Genomic DNA, 26,246 nt, shown 5'->3' on the forward strand with positions numbered 1-26,246 from the left:
TGCTGCGCGATAGAATTGATTGACCATAAAATAGTAATTCTGTGTGTATATAGAGTACCGAAATGTAAAGATGCTACAAGAAATTTTTAGTCATTTTTTAACCATTTTGATGATGTTTTAAACCTAATAACAAAAACAAGATTATAGTGTGCGGAGACTTTAATGTAAATATTTTTTTTTAATCCAAATATACCTAATAATATAAATATAAAATATATGTATTCTAGGATGGACAGAGGTCAGTTCGTTTCATCATTATACATGGATCTAACCAAGGTATTTGATTATGTAAATCATAACACGCTTTTGCATAAATTGTGGGTGTACGGTGTAAGAGGCAATGCCCAGGAACTAACAAAATCCTACCTTAAAAATAGACTTCAGTCAACACACATTAATAAAGTATGTCCCGTGTCGAAAATTGAGAAGTTTTATGCATCATCACAGAGAATAGTAAGTCAAGGAGTACCTCAAGGTAGCGTATTAGCACCATTGCTATTCTTAATATACATAAATAACATTCCTAAATCAATTAACGACCCTACGATATTATTTGCGGATGATTGTACGGTAACTTATGACAATGAAACTAATATAAATACAAGTTTGAACTCTATTATTGAATGGCTGAAATATAATGATATAGTTATAAATCTTTACAAAACTAAAGTTATGAACTTCAAACAAAGATACAATAAACCCATGCAAACTAGAGTGGTCTATGAAAGCAAGGAGGTCGGTGAAACAATGACAGTGAAGTTCTTAGGTTTATATATGTAGATAGTAAACTAAAATGGCAAATTCACCTAGAATATGTATGTGGTAAGATACTAAAGTTTTCTTATGCATTGTTGAGGTTATCGAAAATAGAAAATTTAAACGCTTTAGTGACCGCCTGCCATGGTTATGTAGCAACCAACCTTAGGTATGGAATCATTTTTTGGGGAAATGCACCGCACATTGAACGCATATTCAAAGCGCGAAAGAGATGTATTCGGGCTATATCGGGCTTGAAAAAAACAGTGGAGTCGGACTTTTACTTTGTGTCGCATAAGTTAGGGCTACCTAAGACCCCCCCCTCTCGAGATGGAAGGCTTGTCTGGTGTTTGGCGAGCCTTACATTTGGAGTCGGGGGACCCTTGTGTATCCCTTCTTGGGGAGGGGCTGCGCTGAGCGCGGCCAGCCGCTGGTGAAGGCGCGGACGAGCGATAGCGTACCCGTGCCTTTATCTACAGCGGAGAGGAGGAACACCCCGGGGGTTTGGTGCGGTCGGGTTGCTCTCCTTCAGGGTTCAGCCCCGTCACATATAACCCCGGTTCTGCCCCCGAAGGGCCGGGATATCTGTAAGCAGATTCCCTAAAAACAGAAAAAAGAAAAAAAGGCTAAGGCTCTAAGGTATTAGAGACACCATATATAAGTACCGAAACAAAAGTATCGATACCTCAAGGTATGGATACTTTTGTCCTGCAAATTTTCCTTGCTTAAAGACAGAATAAAACAACATGAATTATGAGTCTTTTATTTGATTTATGGTTTTTAATTGAAACAAATAATAAAATACTTTGAATATGTATATCGAGCAATTTAATAATAAGAACGGTCCAAAGTACTAAGTGTCGAGCTTGACGTGCTCACTTGAAAAGAATCGAGTACAAAACTATCGGTATCGGAAGGAAAAATACTCGATACCAAAAAGTATCGATACCTTTTCCATGTCCTGACTTTTTGTATCCAAGCAAAAAAAAAAGACAATTGACATTGACGTTGCGCTTGCGCTCATTTTGGCGGGTATTTTGCGGAATAGTCTTACTTTTGTCGAAAATAATGTTTTTACTGTGAAGTTCATCAATTTTATTAGTCTTTTTCGAGAATTAATGCAAATAACAAAATGGAGGACCTCCAAAAATTACGTACGGAAGTGACCAACGCCTTTAAACTCAGTGGATTTACTATTCGAAAGGAGGCTAGTACGTTTGTAGCTGAACGAATTTCTTCGTTAAGTACACAAGAAAGACAAAAGACGATTGATAAATTAATTGTTCATCTACTCCATCAGTGCCTATCGCAACCTGTTTTGGAGAAGGAACACGTAGAAATAGCATATAAAGAATGTTCAACACTGGGACTTGAAGACGCAGAAACTGTATTTAATGTAATCGATGCGTTTAGTATCCCGAAACTTTGTTACGACATTGAAAGGAAAAAATTCACAAAAGACGTAAGTATTTGCAACAATTTATTCCCAGATGCCAAATGGAAAGCCCAGTTCCTTATAGATAGGTACATGATAATTTGGCAGAGGACAGTTCGAAATAAATTGTTTACTCAAGATGTGCTGCCGTCTGTGGACGACGATAAACGGTTTCAACTAAGAAAAATAGAGGTGTTGCTAAGTTCTTCAAGCAGAATCGATGAGGTGATTGTCTTGGGTTTGTTAACACAGCTTACAGAAGGAAAATTTTATTTAGAAGATCCAACGGGCAGTGTCATTCTAGATATGTCAGAAACACGGTACCACTCAGGCTTATTTACTGAATGTGGTTTTGTACTAGCTGAGGGATATTATGATGACAAGACATTACATGTTATGGGCTTAGTTTTGCCCCCGTCAGAAACTAGAGTCACATCATTACCTTATTTCGGAAGTTTAAACACTTTTGGTGGAAAATCTAAGAGTCTACTTAAAAATTCACTCAGTCTCTTAAAGATTGAGAAAGACAATCAAGATGGAATTATCATATTTTTGTCAGATGTCTGGTTGGATAACTTAAAAGTTCTGGATAAGTTGAAAATATTATTATCTGGCTATAATGAATTCCCTCCCATAGCTATAATCGTTATGGGAGAGTTTTTGTCCTGTCCGTATGGGTCTGAACATAGTAATCAATTAAAAACTGCATTAACAAATTTTGGTGAACTGGTACATCCATTTTCAAATCTTAGAGCGAGCTGCAAATTTATTTTTGTACCAGGAAGAGGAGATCCAGCCACAGCGAACATATTACCAAGACCGCCAATACCAAATTCTATTACAAAGGAAATCAGAGACAAATTAGGAGATTCTGTTATCTTCACAACAAATCCGTGTCGAATTCAATACTGCACACAAGAACTAGTACTTATAAGACAGGATTTGGTAACAAAAATATGTCGTAATTCAATACATTTTCCAGAAAAGGGCGATATTCCTGATCATTTAACAAAAACACTGTTAAGTCAGTGCACACTGTCTCCATTGTCGCTTGGAGTACAACCGGTGTATTGGAAACATTCTGAAGCATTGAGTTTGTACCCTATGCCAGATTTGATAGTGGTAGCTGATCATTTTCAGCCCTATACAAGGTCATACCAGGATTGCAAAGTTGTTAATCCAGGATCTTTCCCAAGAACAGAATTTTCTTTTAAAGTTTATGTACCGGCTTCAAGAACTGTTGAGGATTCTCAAATACCAAATGATGATATTTGATGTACCCTATTATGATTTCGACGACTTTGATGGCCCTGGAAGAGGAGGTCTCAGGTTCGATTTCCAGTCAGACCAATTTGAGGAATTGGTTGTGGACTGGGTGTTCTGGCAAATACCCCGGAGTTCTATTGCTTTGATGCTTATATAAGTACAGGGAATCCCCTAGTTTGAGACCAGTTAATTGTAGGGTTCCACATGATTCTTGTTTTTTCTGTTGATGCCAATGTGAATACCACCACATCAAAGTAGAAAAGTAACTTATCAGCCTTTCTATAAAGTGTTAATAGTAAATAAAAGGGTAAAATAAAGTAGAACTTTATAATCTAAAAATTGTTTATTTTTAAACAAATAATTTTATGAGATACTGTATATAAATAAAGAATTGTAACAAGTATAAAATAATCAGTGATTTTACATTATACAACAGTACAAAAATGGAAGTACAATAATTTGCTACACCGCAAACCCAGTGTAGGTTAAATCATGCAAAGATGCTGCGCTTGTGTTGAGTATTACTTCATGCAGTTTTAATTTATCCACCTTCCTTTCACATAAAATTAATAAAACAAATAACACAAGTGCAACTACAATCGCAGACACCACCACCAAAAATATACTCTGTATTCTACGAGGTATCCTCAGAGGTTGTTGATTGTTCGACACTCAGCTGGAGAATCAACTAGTTCAGAATGGGTTTGCGATGTAGTAAATTATTTTACTTCCATTTTTATTAACATGGACTTCCGCAAAGTATTGCCTGAATCTATTAATTGCTTATACAACAGTGTTTACAAAATATGAATTTGATTCATATTTAAAATTAGACAATGTTACGCTTTTGTGTAAAATCTATAATTGTGCTTACAACTATTTACTGTTCAACTGTATTATTATTTTATTTAGCTTAGGCTTAAATATGTAATATTAGATTCATTCACACAGATCTTAGAATACAAAACTTATTTTTACAGTGGACAAATGATGACTTCAAGACTTCATAAATATCATCTAAATACCTTTTTATCAATGGTGTAACAATAAAATGTGGACTTGTTGGGAAATAAAGACTGTTGCCTTAAAGATGTTAAGCATGTTATGATAATCACTTTTGTGTAACTCTTAACAAGCCAAAGGTTCAGTTCGGGCTTACCATTTTGCCAAGCCCTTTTACTATATTGTTACATCACTGTCTTAATACTAATTGTTTAAGCACCCATTAAATTGTACTTATTGGCGATAGGCGCTAATGCGACAAGGCAGATCATGGCCACAGTGAACAGGATTATGATAGGCACGTATATCGACAGCAGCAGTTTCCTGAAGCCTGAATACTGGAATAAACAAAATAATAAAATAAATTTTTTAAAACGTTTTTAAACACACGTTAAAAATCACGCCTTTGGAACGGTTTGAGATTTAAAAAACAGATGGTTTCATATGATTCTTCTTCCTTTAATATATTGAATACTAATAATATACGGGACATGTTACTTCAGCCGCGTGTTAATCGCTTAACGAACGGAACGACGCCGAATTGTCACTATCCACAACCACAAAGCGAGTTCGCCCGAGCCATCTCGGCCTAGCTATCAATTTTATTGGGCGGAATTAGGCCGGCGAGATTTCAATTCTCGTCTCGTCTCGCCTCGCCTCAACGGTGAAAAAGAAAATCGGAAGGAAATCTTTTTTTACAACGCATTTCGTACAAAGACGTTCCTTCTATCAAAATGTTAGGTGTGTAGGTATGTGATGAGTATATTTTTTATGCCTATAGAATTCGTTGTGCTGCATTTGTATAAATTGGCGTTTTTTGAAACCTACGATATCGCACTGATATTACAATAATGTTGTAACTAAAAATATGTGAAATTCAGGATTATACTATTGCTGAACGTAACATTTGAGTCTCTACACGTCAATACAACCGTAAATAGAATATTGTAAGAAACAAAAGATTCCTACTTAATACAAGGTGAGACTTTTTGTGAGTTAGTTCAGCACAAAACAAAATCAAATCAAAACTTCATCTCGATTGATATTACAATTGAAGTCGAATGAAATTGTTTTGTTTTTCAGAGTTGTTCGAAATTTGAATGTAATAATAAAATCGAATTTTATGTTATTATGAAGCAATAACATAGCAATAATAACATTTTCACAGATAAGGAATTTGTCCTAACAAAACAGTATATCTTTATGCAGGTCGTAATTGGCGGTTTTTGAACACATCATAGAGGGTTTATGATGTGTGTAGATAAAGGTATTTTTTGTAAGTACATACAGGGCAATGCATTAATGCACTTACAAAATTATAAATATACATTATAGTTTATATATCGTAAATACGTGCACTATTGTAGTATTATTCTTCTTGTAACATGACATAGTACTATTATTAGTAGCAGTCGAGCTCCTGGTGAAAGTGTTCGTCCAGGGAAGTAAAATAATAATAAAAATTACTTTTATGTAAGTGCAACAATTCAAATCCCCTTGTATTTTGCACTTTCTGTTCTAAGTTATATAATGTTTCGTAGCAATAGGTACCTTTCACTAACAGTGTAGGTATCGTTATGTAAAATAAAACGGGAAGCTGATAAACCATGACCCTCAACATTAGTTTCCTCATGTTTTCTTAACGTGACTGAAGTACAAGTGGTGTGATGTGTGGAGGCGTATAAACTTACCGGCGCGTCAATACTTCTGTCAATTTGTGTGGTCTGCCGCGTCTGACCCAGCATGTCTTTCATGGGGAATGCGTTCACCCGCCCGTTGCTTATACGTCCATCGGACACGCACACTGTAAGCTGCATAAGAAGAGCAATAGGGTAAATATTTTAAGAATCTACCGTAGTATCTCGAAATAAATTTCATAATGGCGGATCCAAAACATGGTGACTGAAGTAATATGAGCGATACGGGGTTCCTCCTTTACATTTTCTCTGGTGGATGTATTTTGTAAGAAAGCGTTACGTCATCAAAGACTTACAGAGAGCACTATATGCATAATGACGTGGAAAGCAACGAAGGCGGCCAAGATGTTAACGCTCCATCGGGGTAATTCCGCTTTTGTAAGGTACACAGCCAGGAATATTGTCGCAACTGGAAAGTATAAAAAATTTAATAAAGTGCATCATTAGTAACAAGTCTATTATTAGTAACTAGCGTGTCTTATTCCATTGTGACCGAAATCGAGTACCTACTTATTGGAAATTTGAATAGTCACGCCTGTCTGTAAAAAAGGAGCGACTAATTCTATTTGCGACTAGAACTTTCACGACTTGTTTTAGGTGCAATCGGGTCTAAGTTAGAAGCTGTGGATCTTAAGAAAAATAAGCTTATTCCAGCGCGGACAGTAAAAACATTCTTTTACCTGCAAAATGGCGTAAGGACCAAATCTAGTTTTTTACGACTCGGCCCGATTTAATTGAGATTTTTTAGCGCAACTAAATCTAAAATTGAAAATGCTTTTATAAAATAAATTGAAAAATGTATTGAAGATGCACTCACTTCCCAAAATGTGTGCAGCATTACCAACCAGCCAGTGCAACCAGTTGAAGATAGGTCTCTTTTTTGTGCCAGGGTGTGGTCTGAAGTAAGCTCCTGCAATTGTTTAAGTTAAAATTTAGTTATACAGACTTCTAATTCTAGCGGTCAAGGGATTGATTTTTAAGTTGTCATAGGCTAATCGATAAGCAGATGGTTGTGTACACAACTGTTTAGGTAGGCACCTATATGAGCAGTTTAATATATATTTTATATGTATTTAGTAGCAGTAGAGCTCCTTTTGAAGGTGTTCGTGAAAGGAAGTACGCAGCGCAGTGGCAGTGCCTCTCTGATTTCTTAAGCTTACTTTCTGAAGCTCTGAATGGCACTGCAACTGTTAGGGACAGGCGTGTCGCTTACCACCAGGCGCACGACTTATTCGTCCTGTCTCTTTGTATTATAAAAAAATATGAACAGGAAGTGTCCGCCATCAAGTAAAAAATTGTTCCAAAATAGTTTTCAGGCATCTATATTATCCAACTGAAAAGTTAGTAAGTGCCCACTTAAAAGCTCTCATTGTGTCCATTAAAAATGGCTTTATTCATGGGGCGCAATATTAGCCTAAAAGAAAGTAAAAACTCACCAATCGGCTGGATAAAGCAGAGGATAACAGTGACAATTCCAGTAATAGCATGAGGGTTGTCTCCAGTGTCCGACCATTTACCAACTTCTATGAAGATCAGGATGAAGCCGCAAACAGTCAGCAGCCATGTCGCTACCATGAAGATTCTGTGGTACTGAACGACGAAGAATCAAGGTCAGTGAGGTAATTGCTATGTGAAATTTAGACTTTTTTCCATTTTTTTATGATATTTCTGAATGTGATAGCAAACAACCCCTTTAAAGGTTTGCAGTAAAGCAATTATGTAACACCCTGTATAACGAAAATCAATTATTGTAGGTACTTCGCCCTCTATGATGAGAGCGTACCTATATACCAAAGGTATGGTTAGACTGGATTAGTCGCAAAAATTAAGTTAATGAGGAAATAACTTACAGCAAACCAAATATCCTTGCCACCTAATTGTTTTCCTACCCACGTCTGTTGGAAATATCTGAAACAGAAATTGCATTACATATTATCTAACATCTAAACTAATATTATAAATGCTTTTACGTTTTCATCAATTTTGATGAATTTTGGTATAGAGATAGACGGCACCTTGGAGAAGGATATACGCTACTTTTGTCACAAAAATAAATATTAAAAGGGGTGAAATGGGAGATGAAACTTTGTAAGAAGAACCAACAAAATTATGAAAATTAATATAGTACAGTAGACTACTCGAAATACTTATTCTACGCAGACGAAGTTGCGGGCTCTAGTTAGCTACCTACCGGCGCGCCATTAATTTCATTTCAGTTTGATCAGGCGCTCCAATCGTACGCACGCGTACGCTTCCATATTTTGTATTATTATTATTATTAGCGTAGTCAAAATGGCGACCTCACACCCGTACGATAACTCGAACTTCTCGACCGGCAAAGGCCACAAACGTTACTCAGAACACAGTTATCGAATGAAAATTACCGAACGTCCTATTGTTTACAAAGTAAGAATGTAATAATGGAAATATTATTTTTTGAAATAAAGGCTGAATTTTGTTCAATTTTATTAATTTATTTTAATGCAAGACTAATGCAATCCTATATTTTAGGCCTTTAAAGTCTTAAAATGTATATAAAAGGATTTTCATTTTTCTTATAAACTATTGCACCGACTAACTCCGTAAACGCTGTTGGATAACGATATCGTATCCGAATCCGAATCGAAAGCTTGACTCGAACGTTTTGAAAACGATATCCAATCGAACGATTCGGTTAAAATATCGAAGCATTCTGAATCGGGGTCCAGGAATCGAACCCGGAACCTATGCGTGGCAGACCGGTATAGTAACCGTTCGGCCACGAAGGCAGTCAATTAAGATATACATAGTAATTTCCATTGTAGTTTAAGTGAACTTACATAAAATAATAAATGCCATCATTGCCATTCCACTGACCATCTATTGAGACTCAAGTGCAATTTGAACTAGATTTTGGCAGAATAACAAATATTATCATAATTGCAATAGAATTTCGGTGTGATTTTAATGGAATTACAATGCCCAGTTGGTTAAAAAAAATTTGCAGACTTGGGACACTGGTAATTAATAAATATAAGTATTAACTCCTCAGTACTGACCTGGCGAGTAGAATACCAAGAGAGGCAGTTCCAATCCAAGCGGTCAACATGAAGCATCCATGTAACTTCAGCAACAATTTGGATGCTCCTCCTGCATTTCCCACTGTAGATAACGCGAGTGGCTCTTCAGTTGCCGCGTACACCTTGTTATGGAAGCCCACGCGGTTGGCATCTGAATGGAGGGAAAGAGAAGGAGAACACTGTAAATGTTAGGAACTATACATTGAATTTTGAATTAAAATCTTTATAACTTTATTGAATGTTACGATGTTTGACCACCACGATGTTCAATTATCTTTGCGAAATTGTAATAAATACTAGTTTATTACAATTATTAACACAGATATCGAACACTAAGAAAAAATTCCTTCGCTCCGGCTGGATTCGAACCAACGTCTTTCAGCAAACCGCGCCAGATGCTATGCCAACTAAACCACGGAACGAACCACTACGAATTTTTGTACGTGCTTGTTGTTCTGATCTTTGTTTTGGTTTTCTTAACGACTTTTTTGCCGCAGCAAATCTATTTCTTTATTAGAATTTTTTTATGATAAACTGACGGGACGAACAAGTAGTGTGACTGGTGATAAGCGACACGTCTATCCATAGCAGCAGCAGTGCCACTCAGAGCTCTAAATCGCCAAGATTTAAAGGCACTGCCATTGCGCCCGTCACCCTGAAACAAGTTGACAAGACCCGCGTGCCTGTTATTTACCAGCACCCTTAGCGCCCAGTTACACGACGCGAAAGTTTTCACGCGGACGTGTAAGCACGGCACACGCCGTACGGCGTAAGTTACCGCGCTTTCACGTACATTAATGGCGAATCTGAATTCTATTTACTACGCAACATTTAAATTCCTCTGAATAAGACAACCGCGCCCAAAGTAGACGTAGACCAAAGACAAGCCAGCCTCGTCCCCGTGCCCGCGACGCTCAATTAAGTTAAAACGTAAAAGTATATAGAGCGTACTTCGCCATGACAGTTACATGCACGCGGTCGATGAGGCGTGAGCGCAATGTAATTCGTGTCGAATAAACGCGCCCTTATACTTCAAAACCGGAACACGGTAATGCTCACATTACTGCTTGGCGGCTGACATATCGACGCCTCCCACGTAAAGTATCGTATGTCAAAATTGCCAAGTTTACAGGGGAGCCTTTTAAAGTTGTAAATTCACTGAAATAAGCATAACACGTGACTTTAGATTTCTCACTTTTATTCGGCAAATCTCGTAACACACGTTGAGTATCATAAAATCCTAGATATCGGTTAGATGATCACTCTATGTGAGTAATAAGCTTTGCCAAATGAAACGGAGAACTTTAAAACACTCCCCTGCAAACTTGGCAATTTCGACATACGATACTTTACGTAGGAAGCGTCGATATGTAAGGCTGCAGTACTTCCCTGGACGAACTCTTTCACAGGGACCTCTACAGCTAATAAGTAGTATCGTATTACGAAGTAATATAAGGCCATGATCATAATTAACTTGCAGAACTCACCTTTCATACTGTCACCAGCTACAATCATGAGATGGTACTTGTTATTCGCCAGATCGAAAGTCTGTCCTTTCACTTCGGACACAACGTCTCTTTTAAACTTGCAGTATAGTTTTCCGTCAATAACCGAAGACTCTTGCATCTGTACTATGTTTTGTGGAGATTCAGACCTCGCAACGTATGGTTCCGATTTTGGGTACGTCCATGAGGTGAACAGTCTGATTTGCCCGTTGTCATTTCTAACGCATTCCATGGCGTTATCGTCTCCCATGTTTTTGTCCATGCTCAGGCCCGCAGCTACATATTTAGGATTGCCACTAGCTTGCAACTCGAAAGTATATTGGTCGCCAGCAACGAACACAGCGACGATTGCGTCGCAAGTGCCTGAAGGGGCGCAGTTTTCGGGAACGCCGAAGCATAGTTTTGTGTCACCGCAACCTCGGTAGATGATGTCCAATTGAGAGTTTTCGGGTTTTGGCTGAAAAAAGGGATTGGAAACAGTAATTACTTATTAATACAAAGATTAGACATTTGGAAAAAAATTCTTCGTGGCAGACGCTATGCCAACTAAGCCACGGAACGAACCAGCGGACGTTACGAAAGACGAAACAACTATATACCTACAGGAGTGCTTGTAGCAGACCCTGTATTCTCATTCTTCCGCCGACATCCGTCCGAAACAATACTGTCAAGATATAGGTACATGTTGAAAGTATACTTCTTTCGTTGTTAAGCCACTTATTAATTATATCTCATAAGCGTTTATATGTATAAAGTAAAATCATATTAAATGTCGCTCTATTTGTCTATTATTACATATATATATATATATATATATATATATTATATATATATATATATTTATACATGACAGGCAAATGACTCCACCTGATGTTAAGTGGAAAGTGGTATCCAAACGCGAAGGAACCTAGTGCAGCGATGAAACCCTCACTGCACTAGCCACCTCCACCCTGCCTATATATGTATATATCACTATACCGAGTGAAAATATGTTTTTTTCATTTGTATAATCATAATTTTGTAATAATATGCTAAAGAAGGATCGCGACAACCTGCGTATTTTGTGACCCAGTATTTTTGACGACGTGCATTAAGGAGACCTATCAATACTTTTGATACATTATCAAAGCATCAAAAAAGCTAATTGAGTACAGCCTGTAGAAGCTGGGGGTATAAACTTGATATACGTTAAGTTTAGAACATTGTCCTGTATTTCGTTTCAGATGTTTGTTCGTAGTACCAGAAAACAACAAGTGTTCAGTTTGTTCCCAAAAATAATAAAGAACTTCCCGAATATTCCCAAAACTGCCACATTTAATATAACTTATCATGTTCTGCAGCAATGAAAATTATTAAAATTAAATCTGCCCAAATGGCAAAAATCTGCCCTAAATGGTCACACTGTTCTCAATATGAATGTGATATTGACATTGGCAAGAGGTCTCTTGTCAAAACGTTCCTTTGCAAGTTTCATTATCTCTCATTTAAATATTGTCCAAATATTTTTGTCACATTGTTTTATTTTTTGCTTTATGTCATCACTGTTTAATTGAATATTTCATTCGGTATTTTATAGCTTTAATGTTTTATGTGTGTAATAAAAAATAAGCAAAACTTCAGGTAGGTACATTCAATCATGCTTAAAATGAAACGTACATACAAGAACGTTACCTAGTCTATGATCAATCTGAATCAATTACGTTGTGTTCTTGCATCTATTCTAAAATACAAAGATTTACAATTTTTTATTTCCCACTTCTAAAAATATACAAAAATATATTTATAATCAGGCATAAACTAAAACGCAAAATTATACTAGTAAAGTCCATGAACGGCTCTTCGTCGTTATTGGGGCAGCTTTTGCCATCCTTCTTTAAACACTATTCAAACAGTGAGGCATCTGTTAAATTGCCTTTCCATCTTTAAAAGGTAGGTTTGTAATACGAGATAAATGGATTTAAACTAACCTTGGATTCGGAAATAACAGGTGGCGCAGGTGTGATAGTTTGTGAGGTAGACGTAGGTGCATTAGTAGTGATGACGGTGTCATTCCTGACTATTTCCACCAGAGGTGATTCTATGCCGCGCCAGAACGTTGAGTAGTCCTGTGCAATTGTTGCTCTGGAAACAAGAAAATGGATTTTATCTTACAGTGATAAAATAAGTAATGGAAACATAATAAAGACAATAAATACGGAGTAAATAATTACTCCGTTAAGGACAGGTCAAACAGCTCAGCAGATCTGTCATCTGACGAGGAAGACCAATTTCTAGTGGCGATCAAGAGCTGAATGAGCGACGTAGTGCGACAAGCTAGACCTACGACATGGTAGACCTACACAATTTTTGGGAGCCGTATAAATCTAGAAGTAAACTTGTTCTTACCTGAACTCAATGCTTCCCAAAAAGTCATCTGGCGCTCGCCATTGGAAGGTCATAGCAGGCTTCTCCTCAGGACTAGAGTGTGTCACCGTGTCGTTTTCCCCACGACAGCTGGTCATATGAGTCTTCAGTGGATCAGGCAGGGAGACAAACTTGCCCACTATTAAGTCTTGTTTCTAAAATTAATAAAGAATTAAAAAAGGAAGCGAAAGACAAAGAATATAGGTATAATTGTATATTCTAATATTGTATATTCAGTTATACAATACATCTCTTATGCCTATAAACTCGAAGACTTCGTTGGTCAATGGTAAAGGAATTTATCCTGTCCACGAATTACTACCGTGAATATCGCTTTCGTGAGAAAATTGTTGATGCAGATCTGGCCTTCTCTTCTCTCTACCCCTCTCAACAAAGCTACCAAAGGAGACTTTCTCCTCCGATCTGGTAGCCTTGTTAGTTCAACAATACAAACAAGTAAACATTAATATCTCAGGTGAACACAACCGAGCTAAAAAATTAAGTATCTACATACATCTCTAGCTACATTGTCAACAGGTTTGACAATGGAGTAATAGAGAGAGACGTAGCTTCCGCCCTTATCATAAGCTATGAAGGCGTAGACTACCTCAGATAATCAAGTAATACTAACATAGTGAAAATAAGTTGTCATTTACCTGCACAGACCGAGCTTGCAAAATAAATCCTCCAATAGGCACTGGCGCGCCAACAGGACTGCCGATGGTGACACCGAGTAACCCCCCCTGATGGACTTGTGATGACGAAGGTTTTATGAGGTACGGCGGTGGAGATATCTGAGCTTGGATGTTCGGAGTCGAGTGGCGGGGTAACTGGTCCACACACGCCTGGAAATATGGAAAAATAAAACGTAGGTATATTGAGATACATGGTAGGTTTTTCCCATCTAGGTTTTTTTATAACTCCAAGTGACAGCACGAACATTCTATCCATAACTTTACTAGATACAATTAGCCAGAATATTGAACAGAATATTTTTTTATATTTTTAGATGATTTAGCATTATTTCGGAAATTAATAATAATTAATTTCTTAAATATGGCGAGAATGCAAATCAACACACTGTATTTTCCTGGAAATATGTGGTACAATTTATTATAAATGATGTTGGGAGGCAAGAACCCGTTTACTTCGCTAGCGACCGCGAAAAACGTAGCGTCTTTGGAGGCGTCGCAATCGTCTCTCGGCCCCCCGCACACCCTGCACTCTAGGTAGGTATAGGTAAAATCGGCACTACCCTTACGTCTAATAAAGGGAACGACAGACGGAACGGATCGTCCTTTATAATAATACTTTCACTTTATTCTTCACTTACTTAATTGGACATAGTTATGCAAACAAAAACCAACCCACACCTCGAGTGAAATTGAGTTATGTATTTAGGTAGAAACCCAGACGTGTCCTTTACCCGCTTACAAAAGATCCTGGCAATATACCAAGTCAAAACGGAGAAAATAAAAGTCCTTCGGGTACCAACCCTAAATAAGTAACTTTTTAATAGCTAAAAAGAACCATGCTGCTTAACATCATATAATGTATTTTTTAAATATGCTAAATGGATCCATGTCACATGTACTGAAGCACTGTAGATCTTTAGGTTTTCATTACGAAAACTAGAACATGATTCTCGTTAACTAAATAAAAAGATGCATAATGTTTTCTATTTATTGCTATATAATATAATAGTTTCCCTATATCATTGTCAATGCTACACATAAAGCACGTTGTTTCGTCTCAAATAACTTACCTATTTATTACTTCACACCGTTTTCACAAAAATCTAATTATCTCGAAAGTGACATTTTTTGGGTTGGTTCTAGTTTGCATAGCTATGTCCAATTATCTAACAGAAAAAAATCTAAAACGTGGTTTGTTTTGGATCAGACGCGTGTCTGATGGGAGGTGGTCATCGACGCTCATGCATGTTTACAAAATCAGATTTTATGCGTTGCCAGCCTTTGACATCCACATTTTGTAGGTTCGAGGAATGATGCCCGCTGCCGCATGGTGTTACAATGCCAGGCATCTAAGATGTGGGGATGGACTCTACTCCTTTGGCGGGAGGTGCGATGGTTGAAACGAGACTGTGGCACCAGTAAGAAAAATTCCTCTGAGCACTCCTCATTATAAAGACGGTAGAACAGATAAAGAGAGCCAACGTCTCTCCGTAGGCTAAGGGGCTCCATACTGTCTGTTAGTTTGGGATCATCGACAATACGAACAGCCCTACGTTGGATGGAGTCAAGTGGGTCAAGCTGGTATCTGGGAGCTCCTGCCCAGAGTTGCGAGTAATACTCCATATGAGGCCGTACTTGTGTTGTGAGTAATACTGCTTCGCTCTATTGAGCACTCCGAGGTTTTATGAAGCTAGTTTGGGTTTTTCTTGTACTTACAGTAGGTGGAGCTCCTTTGCTATGTTGCTTTGAAGATTTAATGAGAAACAGCAGAGTGAGGAGTATGCCAATGCTTCTTTTTCGCGGCAACATTTTGACTATCTGTGAACAATAAATAAGACATTTGTTTATTACGTGAAATAGTACAACACCAACCATCGAGTATATAACCAGAAATAGAGACGAAATAAGAGCCATCCAGCCCTGGCAACTCATCAGGCAAATGGGCCTTATGTCACCGTTAAATATCAACTCTTGGTTGCGCTGAAATCACAAATTACAAATCTGAAATAGTACAGCGCCAACAACTGACCTATGTGTACGTTTCTGTACATTCCAAAAATATTCTATATTTATTGTAATAAAGATAATATCTCTAACAATGGGGGCTGTTCTATTCGGTGGTGTGGGAAAAACAGCAAAACATCTAATTACAAAACGAACGGAATCATATTTAACCGGCAATAAAATATTAAATATGTAATTTTACAATTATCGTCCATTATCTATAGCAAAGCTCAAGTTAAACAGGTAAGATTTGAAGTGAAACAATTGACGACACCCGTCAATTGTTTCGAATTCGGCCTGGGCAATAGGTGCGCAGTTGTAATGATTTGGCTGAATAGTTTTCAAACAAATTAAATGACATTTCGTCTATTTCTGGTTATATACTCGTTGACACCAACACGTCAGATACTTTTTGTTCTCGGGAATCGAATTAGTCTTCTCATGCAACGTCTTAACTTAAACTGCGCTGATTGTGAGTTGAGACCGCGTTTGCTTTGTTTATTTAGATGGCGTGACTTCTTTGGGTTCTTGGGTTTGGGTGGGTGTTCCGCAGGGCTCAATACTTGGACTTTTCTTATTTCTCATTTATAGTAATGATCTATAATTCTTTGTTAAGGACCTTTGCGAAATAGTATTGTTTGCTGAGACATCCTTGATTTTTAAAACAGACAGACATGACGTTAGCTATGAAAATATTAATGATACCCTTTCAAAGGTAGTTTATTGGTTTAATATTAACAATTTATTGCTCAATGCGAAGAAGACAAAGTGTGATAAATTTGAATTACCTAATGTAAAATCGATTACCCCAATCATAGAAATAAATGGAGAAAAGTTAAGACCTTGTTAATAAAGCTGTGTTTTTGGGAGTGACCATAGATAGTAAACTCCAATGGTTTTCACATATATCTTACTTGGCCAGCAGATTAAGCTCTGCTGCATTCGCAGTCCGTAGAATACGTGAACTTACCGATGTTGCTACTGCTAGACTAGTTTACTTTAGTTACTTCCATAGTATAATGACCTACGGGATTCTCATGTGGGGTAAAGCGGCAGATACACAAATCATATTTGTGTTGCAAAAACGAGCGATTCGTTCTGTGTACCGTTTAGGTCTCAGATTTCTCTCAGAGAAAAGGTTAAGGAGACTGGTAACATGACTGAGGCATCACAGTACAATTACTCAAATATTTTGTATGTCCGTAATAATATACATAATTTCGTTAAGAAAGAAGATATCCATGATATTAACCTTAGAACTAAGTCCAGTAAGATAAACGATTCTTTTATGGGGAACTGTATACTTTATTACAATAAGATTCTGGAGCATATATTAAGATTACCATTCTCTAAGTTTAAAACTTACATTAAAAACATTTTAATTGAAAAGTCATGTTACAAAATTGTAGACTACGTGTTATATAAAGATGTATGGAAAGACAACGTGAGTCTAGATTCCACACAAATATGATTCAAAACGTATTCTATACCATTTAAGTTTATTTGAAAAGAGCGATCCCTAGAGTTTCTTGCTCGTTCTTCTCAGGGAGGTTAGCGTAGTGAACGAGCAGTAGAGTAAAAAATTTACCTATGGAATAAATTATTATTTCTCTTTGATTTTGACTCTGGTGACTGGTACGTAATGTGTACCTTAGCTCGTTTAAATTGAAATAAATATATTATATGATAACTAGAAGTCAAAATAATAATGAATAATATTGATCTTAAATCAAGTGACGGGACGAACAAGTCGTGCGCCTACGGTAAGCGACACGTCTATCCATAGCAGCTGCAGTGCCACTCAGAGCTGTAAATCGCAAAGATTTCAAGGCACTGCCACTGCGCCCGTCACCCTGAGACATAAGTTGACTAGTCCCATGTGCATTTTTGTTAAATTTTTTTATTTTGTTTAATTTTTATGTTATACTTGTATAATAGCTGCCTAAACTTATGAGTGTATTATATACAATTTTACAGTCATGTCCGTGGGGTGGAGGCCTGGTGATCCATAACACAGGTTTTTTACCTAGCTTGGACACCAGTCTCCCATTTTAGCATTGTTTAAATTTATATCTGTACAAATTGCCATTTTAGTATTTGTAAGCTATTGGGAGAAAAAAAATAAAAAATAAATAATTGATGTAATTTCACCAGCACCCTTAGTCTTCAAAACCGGAACACAGTAATGGTGACATTACATGCTTGGCGGTAGAAATAGTTAAGATGGCAGTACTTCCTCGGACGAACTCTTTCACAAGGAGCTCTACTGCTACGTTTATTTATTTTTTCTTATTTCACCATAGCACAGCGAAGGTGAAACATATTCTTCCCCAACGGCCCTTTTCAGAGCCACCAAAATATGGTAACACCTGTACAACGCCACTGATAATGCTATATCAGTCGCTAAGTACTGGTACTAGAAGAATAAGAAGAGTGAATTTCTACAATAAAAGCTGTTTGAGACCGTAGTGGTCCAGAGGGCTTTAGAGGCGTGTCCTAAGTGGATAGTTTTCAAGTGACCTATGTTATAAAATTCAGATACTATGTGCAAAACTGAAGTTACCCTTTCTGACTTTAAACCGACCCCGGGTTCAGAAGCTACAAACCCGTTTTTCTGTCGTACAGCTAATCCGTCGAATCCAAGGATCTGCCCAATCCAGAATATCTCCCATAACAAACGAGGCTAAAATATGACCATCATGTGACAAGTCGTAAACTATGAAAGTGTAATGCAACGCCATTGTCACTTCGTTGTAATGTCTCGTTTCTATTAACTGTATTCGAGTTTTTTATTGTTTGTTTTTTGCTCTATAACCGTAATGAGTGGTGACGTGTTAAAATAACTTGTAGCCAGCCGTGACCGTACGTGTGGTCACGTAATCTTACTAGTAACAGTACCTAATATTGTAGTATCTCTGTACCTTTTTTATTTGGATTTTTATATCTTTAGACAGCAATACGTGTTAAATTGAAGTGTTTTCTATCAAATAGGTTATGGGCCTAGTTAGAAAAAATAGGTAGGGTTTGATCTCCTGTGTTCGTATATTTTCATTAGTTACAAACAATGCATTTATTTATGAGTGTTGTGTATTTAATAAAACAAATACTCGTAAAATACTTATTTTTATGTGCTGTTAAATAGCAGTTAACTAAATGCTGAACTAAATAATCGCCGTAAATTAAAAAAGAAATAAAATGTACAGTGGTTGTTGCTCTTATGTACTTATAACATCGTTAACCCGTTAGGTCTCTTCTAAGTAGAGGGTTTAGGCCGTCTCAAGTGTTACAAGGGCCGTGAACCTTCTTCGACATGCAGCTTACGTCATATTTGCCTTCATCGTTGGCGAGGTACTGCTACCAAACAATAATAAATATATGTAAGTTGGATGGTAAAGATATTTGCACATGGGGCCACAGGGATTTGAAGTGTCTACCTCTAAATTGAGATACAACGTTCTTCAACTAAGCTACCGTTGCTCTTTACCCATATAACGTTTAATTACAAAAAAAGCAATACACTTATATACTTTTATAATGAATGTGTATAAGTATTATACAATGTTTTGTTTATGTTATTTTTATTTTATATAATACACCAAGCACAAACTGTCTATTTTTTTCTTACAGTATCTTGTTATTTTTGTTTTAATAAAATATTGTTCTTTGTATTATATCTATTGTATTATACAAAAAAGAAAATAAAAATAAATCTTCATCAATAACTATACACGAATATTATCATACTAGTTAACTTGAGTAAGTGTTAAGTTATTCCAGGTTTTTCTGCAATATAAAGATAATCGAACAACAAAGAAGGACAGAGACACCAATACGACTTTTTAAAGTGAGGAAAGGAGATACCTTGTGGAATATAAGGAAGTGATAAATAGAAGGCAGTGCAAGACTAAATGTAATGATAAGGTGCCTACCAGCGTCCTGAGGCCTTACCATGAACTCTTATTACACTTCAGTATAGGTTCGTAATGACAAAAAACGGGATGGTGATATACACTTCACGTAGCACGGTGATTCACGCTCCATACTAAGGCGGTCATAAATACGTAACTCCGAAATTATTATTATTTTTTTATTTTATTACGTTAAAATATGATTAGGTAAACGTAAATTAATAAAATTATACATTTTAAAAAATATTTGACAATATTTAGGTGTAAAAATGTCTCGCAGTAATTTTGTTTTTAGACGATGTATCTAAAACATTTTATACTGCGACTTTTAATGGTAAAACTGTGTAAATAATGATTATTTGTATTAACAATAACCACAAATGAATAAATTAAAACAATAAAAATACATAAAAAAGTTCATTTTACAAAATACAAACAGAACACAAATTATACCAAAATACATTAAATCTCAACAATATTAACTTTAAATACATAACAAGTCTAATACAGCTTTTGACAGTACACCTTTTTTTTTAACAGGTAACTTTCGTAGACCTGTTATGAAGGGATCTGAATGAAGAAGCAGCCTATTTACTAAATCTGTGTTGGTCACAATGCGACTCATTTTACGCGTATGATTTTTTCTAAAAGACTTGATGTATTTGTTAGTCGCTTCAGCTGCTTCTTCAGACAACTCTCCGATTGACAACAAACCGTAATCTATAACATTAGCACCATGAATTAGAACTTTGTGAACGGAAGCAGGCATGTTATACCACGGATACTCGGCAACTAACTGCCGAGCCGTCTCTAAAGCGAACTCTTCGAAGTTCGTCTTATTAATATTATATCCCGAATTTAAACATTGAAGGATGATCCAGCAACGATCTAGGAGATCCTTCTTGATCCCAGTAATTTCAGCGGAAATTTCTGAATTCGAGAAAAACCGCCTGGCTGTATTACCATCGTTTGATGTTCCGCTTCCGCCACTTTTAGGCTTATCCACTATAAGCCCTAATCTTTCTCTAAATTGAGTCTGAACATATGATTTTTTTGCAGCAACAAGCATTTTGTCATTAGCGGACCTAGCTTGCCATTTCCTAACATCTAACTTGTACGCGACATGAACAAAATATTCAAAAAAACGTATTAACGCGTGAAGAGGTGATAAACCAAATTCATATTTACTCTCATCGACTTCCTTATTTAAACATTCGTCAATTTTGTTCATTTCACTGGGCAAGGCGTTACAAATAAAACATTTTGATGAAGAAACACCACTAAGTGCATTACACACTTTACCATCTACCATAGTAAGTTGCAAACAATGAGTAATGCGATATTCGCGATCTTCTTCCTTGAAAACAGTAGGCTGCAAGTTCCTTATTTTATCTTTAAAATGAGCTTCTTCCTCAACTGACACTGCAGTCGATTCCTTCAAATATCGGAGGCGTATAGGACGACAGTATCGAGTTGATGAAGGACGAGGATTTTTCCACAAAACTACTGAATCTTCTTTGTTATCTGTTGTCAAAACAAGCTGAAGTGGCACATACGAAGTAACAAACAGGCTACTGTCTTCAAGAGTGGAGTCAGAAAAACACTGTTTATATTCTGAATGCCCTGTACTGCCATCGAAACCCCATTTCTCTATCAAAGATATCTTATCTAGAGACTCATTAGGTACACTATCCAAAACATCTTTTTGAGACTTGAGAATCCGATTGGCAGTATGATCTAATAAACTTTGAAGTTCGACTTCGGCGGATGATTCTGTAACAGTAATATCTGAAGGATAACAGTGTTTTTTAGATTCCACGACACTTTGGTAAGATGGGAAAATGGTTTTTGAAAACTTATTGTCTATAAATTTCTTTACTAATATATATTGATGTCGAGTTAACTGAGCTTCAACAATGAGCGATAAAACTTCGCTAGAATCGATTTCAGGACAAGACAAGCTATCGGACGCATTGAGCAATGACTGTACAAGAGAAGGGTCTTGGTTAGACAAACTAGCCAATCTTCTCCTTTTTGTACGTTTACTGGTGTCGTCAAAGTTAATTCTCGGACGGCCATGCGATGAAGAAGTTGATGGTTTAACTTCGTCAAAGCTCTGAGATACACGTAACTCAGTTCGCTGTACATCAATATTTTCAACGACATGCAGCCAATCTGAATATTTTTCTAAGAATTTAGATCTAGTACGATTCGACTTTGCCCAGTAGTGGGAAATTCGTTTACAAATATTCTTAATTTTAAGGCTTAAAGTCTCTAAATCAATATTTTCGATGTCGTCAGAAAGGGATGATGTTTCGGTCAAAGTGCTCAGGACGTGTTGCATTTTTTCATTTGGATTACCCACTTTAGAGTGCCAAATATCAAAAATTGTCATCCTCGATACAGAACATTTGAAAAATGTACCTAAAACAATATGAAAGCTGAACTTAAAAAAAAATTAAAAATTCAATACTATGGACATGCATACTTTGACACCCCTTTAAGCCAAGAAGAGGCAGCAAGATGCAAATGAAACTTATAGCTCTTAATAAGGACATACTCCTTATTCAAAAACCATATACCTCAGGTGCAGCTCAGCGCAGCCAAAAGTTGTAGGTCTAAAGGAAATTAAGTTATGCCAAAAATTTTCACCAAAAAACTGCCTTCAATAAAAAAATTATATAAAAAAAATATGCATAAAAAAAATTAAAAAAAAATTGATAATAAAAGTACATACCATGCTCTTGGATCTCCATGCTTTCACAACACGTAAACACTTGATTTGGAATAGTGACACTCAAAAACAAAGTGATTAAGTTTCGATGACTCACACGTGGTGATAATTAGTCTCGCGATGCGCTCACTTCCGATGCACAAAAGTGAATGATAACGTGACCTAATTACATTGATATTTATAGTTTTTGGAAGCTTGTTAACTAGTTACTAACTTAGTGAGATGATCTAACCGGGATAAGCCAATGATTTTTTTTGATTTATGGCCTATGGGGGAATCACAGTGCGTAGCGCTGTCCCGCAACGATTCGTTTTAGGTCCTGAGCTGTCTCACGTGCTTGTAGTTTCACCAGGTGTTTTCCTTCAACACGGGAACGCAGTAATGCTCACGTTACTGCTTCGCGGCAGAAATAGGCAAGGTGTCTATACTTTCCTAGACGAACTCTTTCACAAGGAGCCCTGCTGCTACTAGGGTGGTTGAGCTCTAACCTTTTCTACCTGGCAGTGAGTTGTATAGGATAATTGAAACTATAACGAACAAGTACAATAGCACAATGATGATAAGTACTATAAACAATAAATGCGTAGCAGCGTCTTGTTTGAATACGGTAGAACTACATAAACGTTTGAGATTGTAACAGGAACTGTTTTTAAAAGGAGTATAAATGGGACTGAGTCACCCTTGTCACGCTCTGTTAAGGTCATTTCCATGTACAGAATAAGTTAATACAAGTGAACAAGTCTCTGTTCGTACACTGTTCTTTTTTATGTATTCTTATACGGGGTGTAATTGATAAGTGTGTCAAGGCGATTATTCCGTAAATTAAGAGATATCAAAAACCTTCAAACTGATATCAAAAGTACGTTACCTAGCGAGTAAAAGGACATTAATAACTTTTTAAAATAAAACTTGAAGTATCTAAAATTTTGACATTAAGTGCTCCTATATATTTAATACGACATTCGTAAAGAGGCTTTAGTAGTAACTGCTAAAAAACAAAAGTTGCTGTTTATGACGTTAGTACTTTACAAATAATCCTGTATATGGGTCGTTACGTATGGTTATAGATGATTTATAAGTCTATAATTGAAACTAATGAATGTAACGGGGGCGAAGGGCTGTCTTGCCCTACATAAACGCCCTCAATAAGGCTTATAATTTATTAAGAAAAGGCTCTTTGGAACGACGTGCCCTGGTTTTTATTGTGAAAGTAATTAATGATAGTTAAGGATCGATAGGATTAAGGATGACTCGCACTCACGACTCCTAAATCCGTGTACCTTCGTAACGTATTTATGTTACAATAATCATTCAATAATCACGGGCAAAGCAGAGAAAATTAATTCTATATCTGTTTAAATTAAATTTTTTATTGAATTGATATTTAATTATTTTTATGTGAAATTGCTTCACTAGTTTGTTATAATTGGTAATACAAAGATCGAACACTCAGAAAAAATTCCTTCGATCCGGCCGGATTCGAACCGACGTCTTCTAGCATACCGTGCCAGACGCTTTACCAACTAAGCCACGGAACGAACCAGCGGACCTCACGATTTTTTCTATGTGCTTGTATCGTATCTTTGTATTAGTTTTATCAATGACTTTTTAGCCGCCATCTATGAGAAATCTATGATATTTCATCACCCAGTTAGGTACCTTTACACCTATCAGCCCCCGCTAAAGAAGTCGCTATTCATTGTATTTAAATTATTATTGAATTAATATTCAATTATTTTAATGTGAAATTACTCCACTAGTTTGTTATAATTATTACTTCTATATCCTTTATTATTAAATTATCAATTTACAGATTAATCTACTCGACAGTAAGAACATTCAATCTTTGAGTAGTAACAATATTGCATGACTGGCAGTGGAACTTCTTGTGAAAGAGTTCGTCCAGGCAAGTACTGCCTTACTTATTTCTGTCGCCAAGCAGTAATGAGAGCATTACTGCGTTCCGTTTTGACGGGTACCTAAGGGTGCTGGGGAAATTACAAGTAGGTACATGAGACTTGTCAACTTATGTCTCAGGGTGACACTGCAACAGTTATAGACTGGCATATCGCTTACCAACAGGCACACGATCGTCACTTAGTGTCATAAAAAAAAATCTGTTAGGAAAGGTCTCTTTGAAGGAGTCTTTAGGTAATTAGGTATCTACGGGTCATCAAAATGCCAGTTCTAGGATTCCCATGAAGCTGGTTTTGTTCAGATTGAAGGTTAATTAAAAGAGCGGTGAAAGAATAAGACGCAAAAACAAAAAAAAAAGCCTTATTGGTAGGGTTGCCACTTCTTAAAACCATATAGCCGGACCGACCAGTCAGTTTAGCCGGTTTTGGGTGAAAAGGTCGGAGACACTGTCAAGCCTTTTTACGGAAATGTCCGGCTAAACTGACTGGTCTGTCCTTTTTACCAATTTCAAGGATTCTTGACAATTTTAAGGATTATCAATACGAATACGACAATTTTTTTAATGTAAAACCAGGTTTTTTGAGCATATTTTCTTCATAAAATCTTATTAAATTCTAATGAAATAACAAAACGTAACATAAATAAGTCTTCTTTACTATTGATAATTTATTAAAGAAAAAAAGAAAGAAACGTTTATTCAGCTTAAGATAATTCAAGCTAAACGGGTAATTCACATTAATTATTACATATACCTATCTAAAAGCTGAAACGGATCCAATTCAGCATAATGTTACAACTCGCCTGCTGTAACGCTGGTTTTCAGTTGGAACCGCTTTTTTTACAAAATGAGATCGCACGTAAGTACAAGTGTGATAAACACTAAAATTATAAAATGTAACTTAAATATTAACTAAAAACAAGTAGAAAAATTACTAATAGGAACTATTACATGACTATATATAAAATACTACACTTGTCAGGGATTATTACATGAATTGGATGTATATAAAATACAACACTTCATCATCATCATTATATCAGCCGGAAGACGTCCACTGTTGAACATAGGCCTCCCCCAAAGATTTCCAGACCAGCCAAACGGACGCGACGTGCATCCATCGATTACCGCCGATACTGCACTTGTTAGGAGTCATTACAAGAATTGAGTGTATGAAATACTGCTTTTCCGAGACATTAATAAAGAGGAACTAGAACTAGAAAAGGCTGTCACTACTGAAGCAAGCAATTCCATTAAAATACCATAAAGCTATCCATCGAACTCAAGATTAAACAAAACAAAACTTGGTATAAAAAAAACAAATAAGAATAGGACAAACTCAACACCGTCTAATTTGGCAGGACATGCATTCACAAAAGCCTATGTCCGACTTATCCGGACGCCTGGCAACGCTACTTACTGGTGTCAAATAAAAAACAAAAAGAACAAAAAGTAAACGGTTTTGTTTACGAATCACAGATTCCCTCGGATGACTAGTTAATTGTTTCGAGCAAGCTTTTTGCGGTCACTATGATTGGTCGGAATCTGAGGCCAGCCGCTTAACGTCAACCTTGGCGTAGCAATGTCACGAAGTGGGCCTGTATAACCACCAGGCCACGCAGGCTATGTTTATTCACTGTATTGAATTCGAATAGAGGCAGGGAGAAAACGAAGCAATCACGAATTGCTTTATATCAATGCGATGTATCAAATATGGTACTGTATAGGATTTCTATTGGAAACTGATACTATGAATAATTTTAAATTACTAAACAAACTGCAAAGAACCTCAGATTATCTACCGCTGATTGCACGGTTAACTTTAATACCTTTTACGGATTGCATGATGGTTAAACAGTTTGTACCA

General features: G+C 36.6%; 2 protein-coding genes across 2 annotated transcripts in view; one reads left to right on the plus strand and one right to left on the minus strand.

Moving 5' to 3' along the window:
* The first annotated feature begins 1,888 nt into the window (after positions 1-1,888).
* On the plus strand, positions 1,889-3,842 carry LOC113227419 (DNA polymerase epsilon subunit 2). The gene has a single exon (XM_026460337.1). It carries the CDS (start codon positions 1,889-1,891, stop codon positions 3,464-3,466), a length of 1,578 nt encoding a protein of 525 aa, XP_026316122.1. The 3' UTR covers positions 3,467-3,842.
* An 82-nt stretch (positions 3,843-3,924) lies between these two features.
* Positions 3,925-26,246, minus strand: part of LOC113227420 (putative ferric-chelate reductase 1 homolog) — a 67,396-nt gene continuing 45,074 nt past the window's right edge. Inside the window, exons 2-13 of the mRNA XM_026460338.1 lie at positions 15,535-15,636; positions 13,780-13,968; positions 13,106-13,278; positions 12,688-12,841; positions 10,703-11,177; positions 9,195-9,366; positions 8,007-8,064; positions 7,593-7,746; positions 6,974-7,066; positions 6,453-6,565; positions 6,151-6,270; positions 3,925-4,797 (exon numbers count right to left, since the gene is read on the minus strand). Of these exons, the coding sequence (XP_026316123.1) occupies positions 4,672-4,797; positions 6,151-6,270; positions 6,453-6,565; positions 6,974-7,066; positions 7,593-7,746; positions 8,007-8,064; positions 9,195-9,366; positions 10,703-11,177; positions 12,688-12,841; positions 13,106-13,278; positions 13,780-13,968; positions 15,535-15,627 (1,920 nt within the window). The 5' untranslated portion in view covers positions 15,628-15,636 and the 3' untranslated portion in view covers positions 3,925-4,671. The remainder of the gene's footprint in view (positions 4,798-6,150; positions 6,271-6,452; positions 6,566-6,973; positions 7,067-7,592; positions 7,747-8,006; positions 8,065-9,194; positions 9,367-10,702; positions 11,178-12,687; positions 12,842-13,105; positions 13,279-13,779; positions 13,969-15,534; positions 15,637-26,246) is intronic.

This window comes from Hyposmocoma kahamanoa, unplaced genomic scaffold (assembly GCF_003589595.1).
Source record: "Hyposmocoma kahamanoa isolate Upper Pololo Valley unplaced genomic scaffold, ASM358959v1 210, whole genome shotgun sequence".
Classification (NCBI taxonomy): domain Eukaryota; kingdom Metazoa; phylum Arthropoda; class Insecta; order Lepidoptera; family Cosmopterigidae; genus Hyposmocoma; species Hyposmocoma kahamanoa.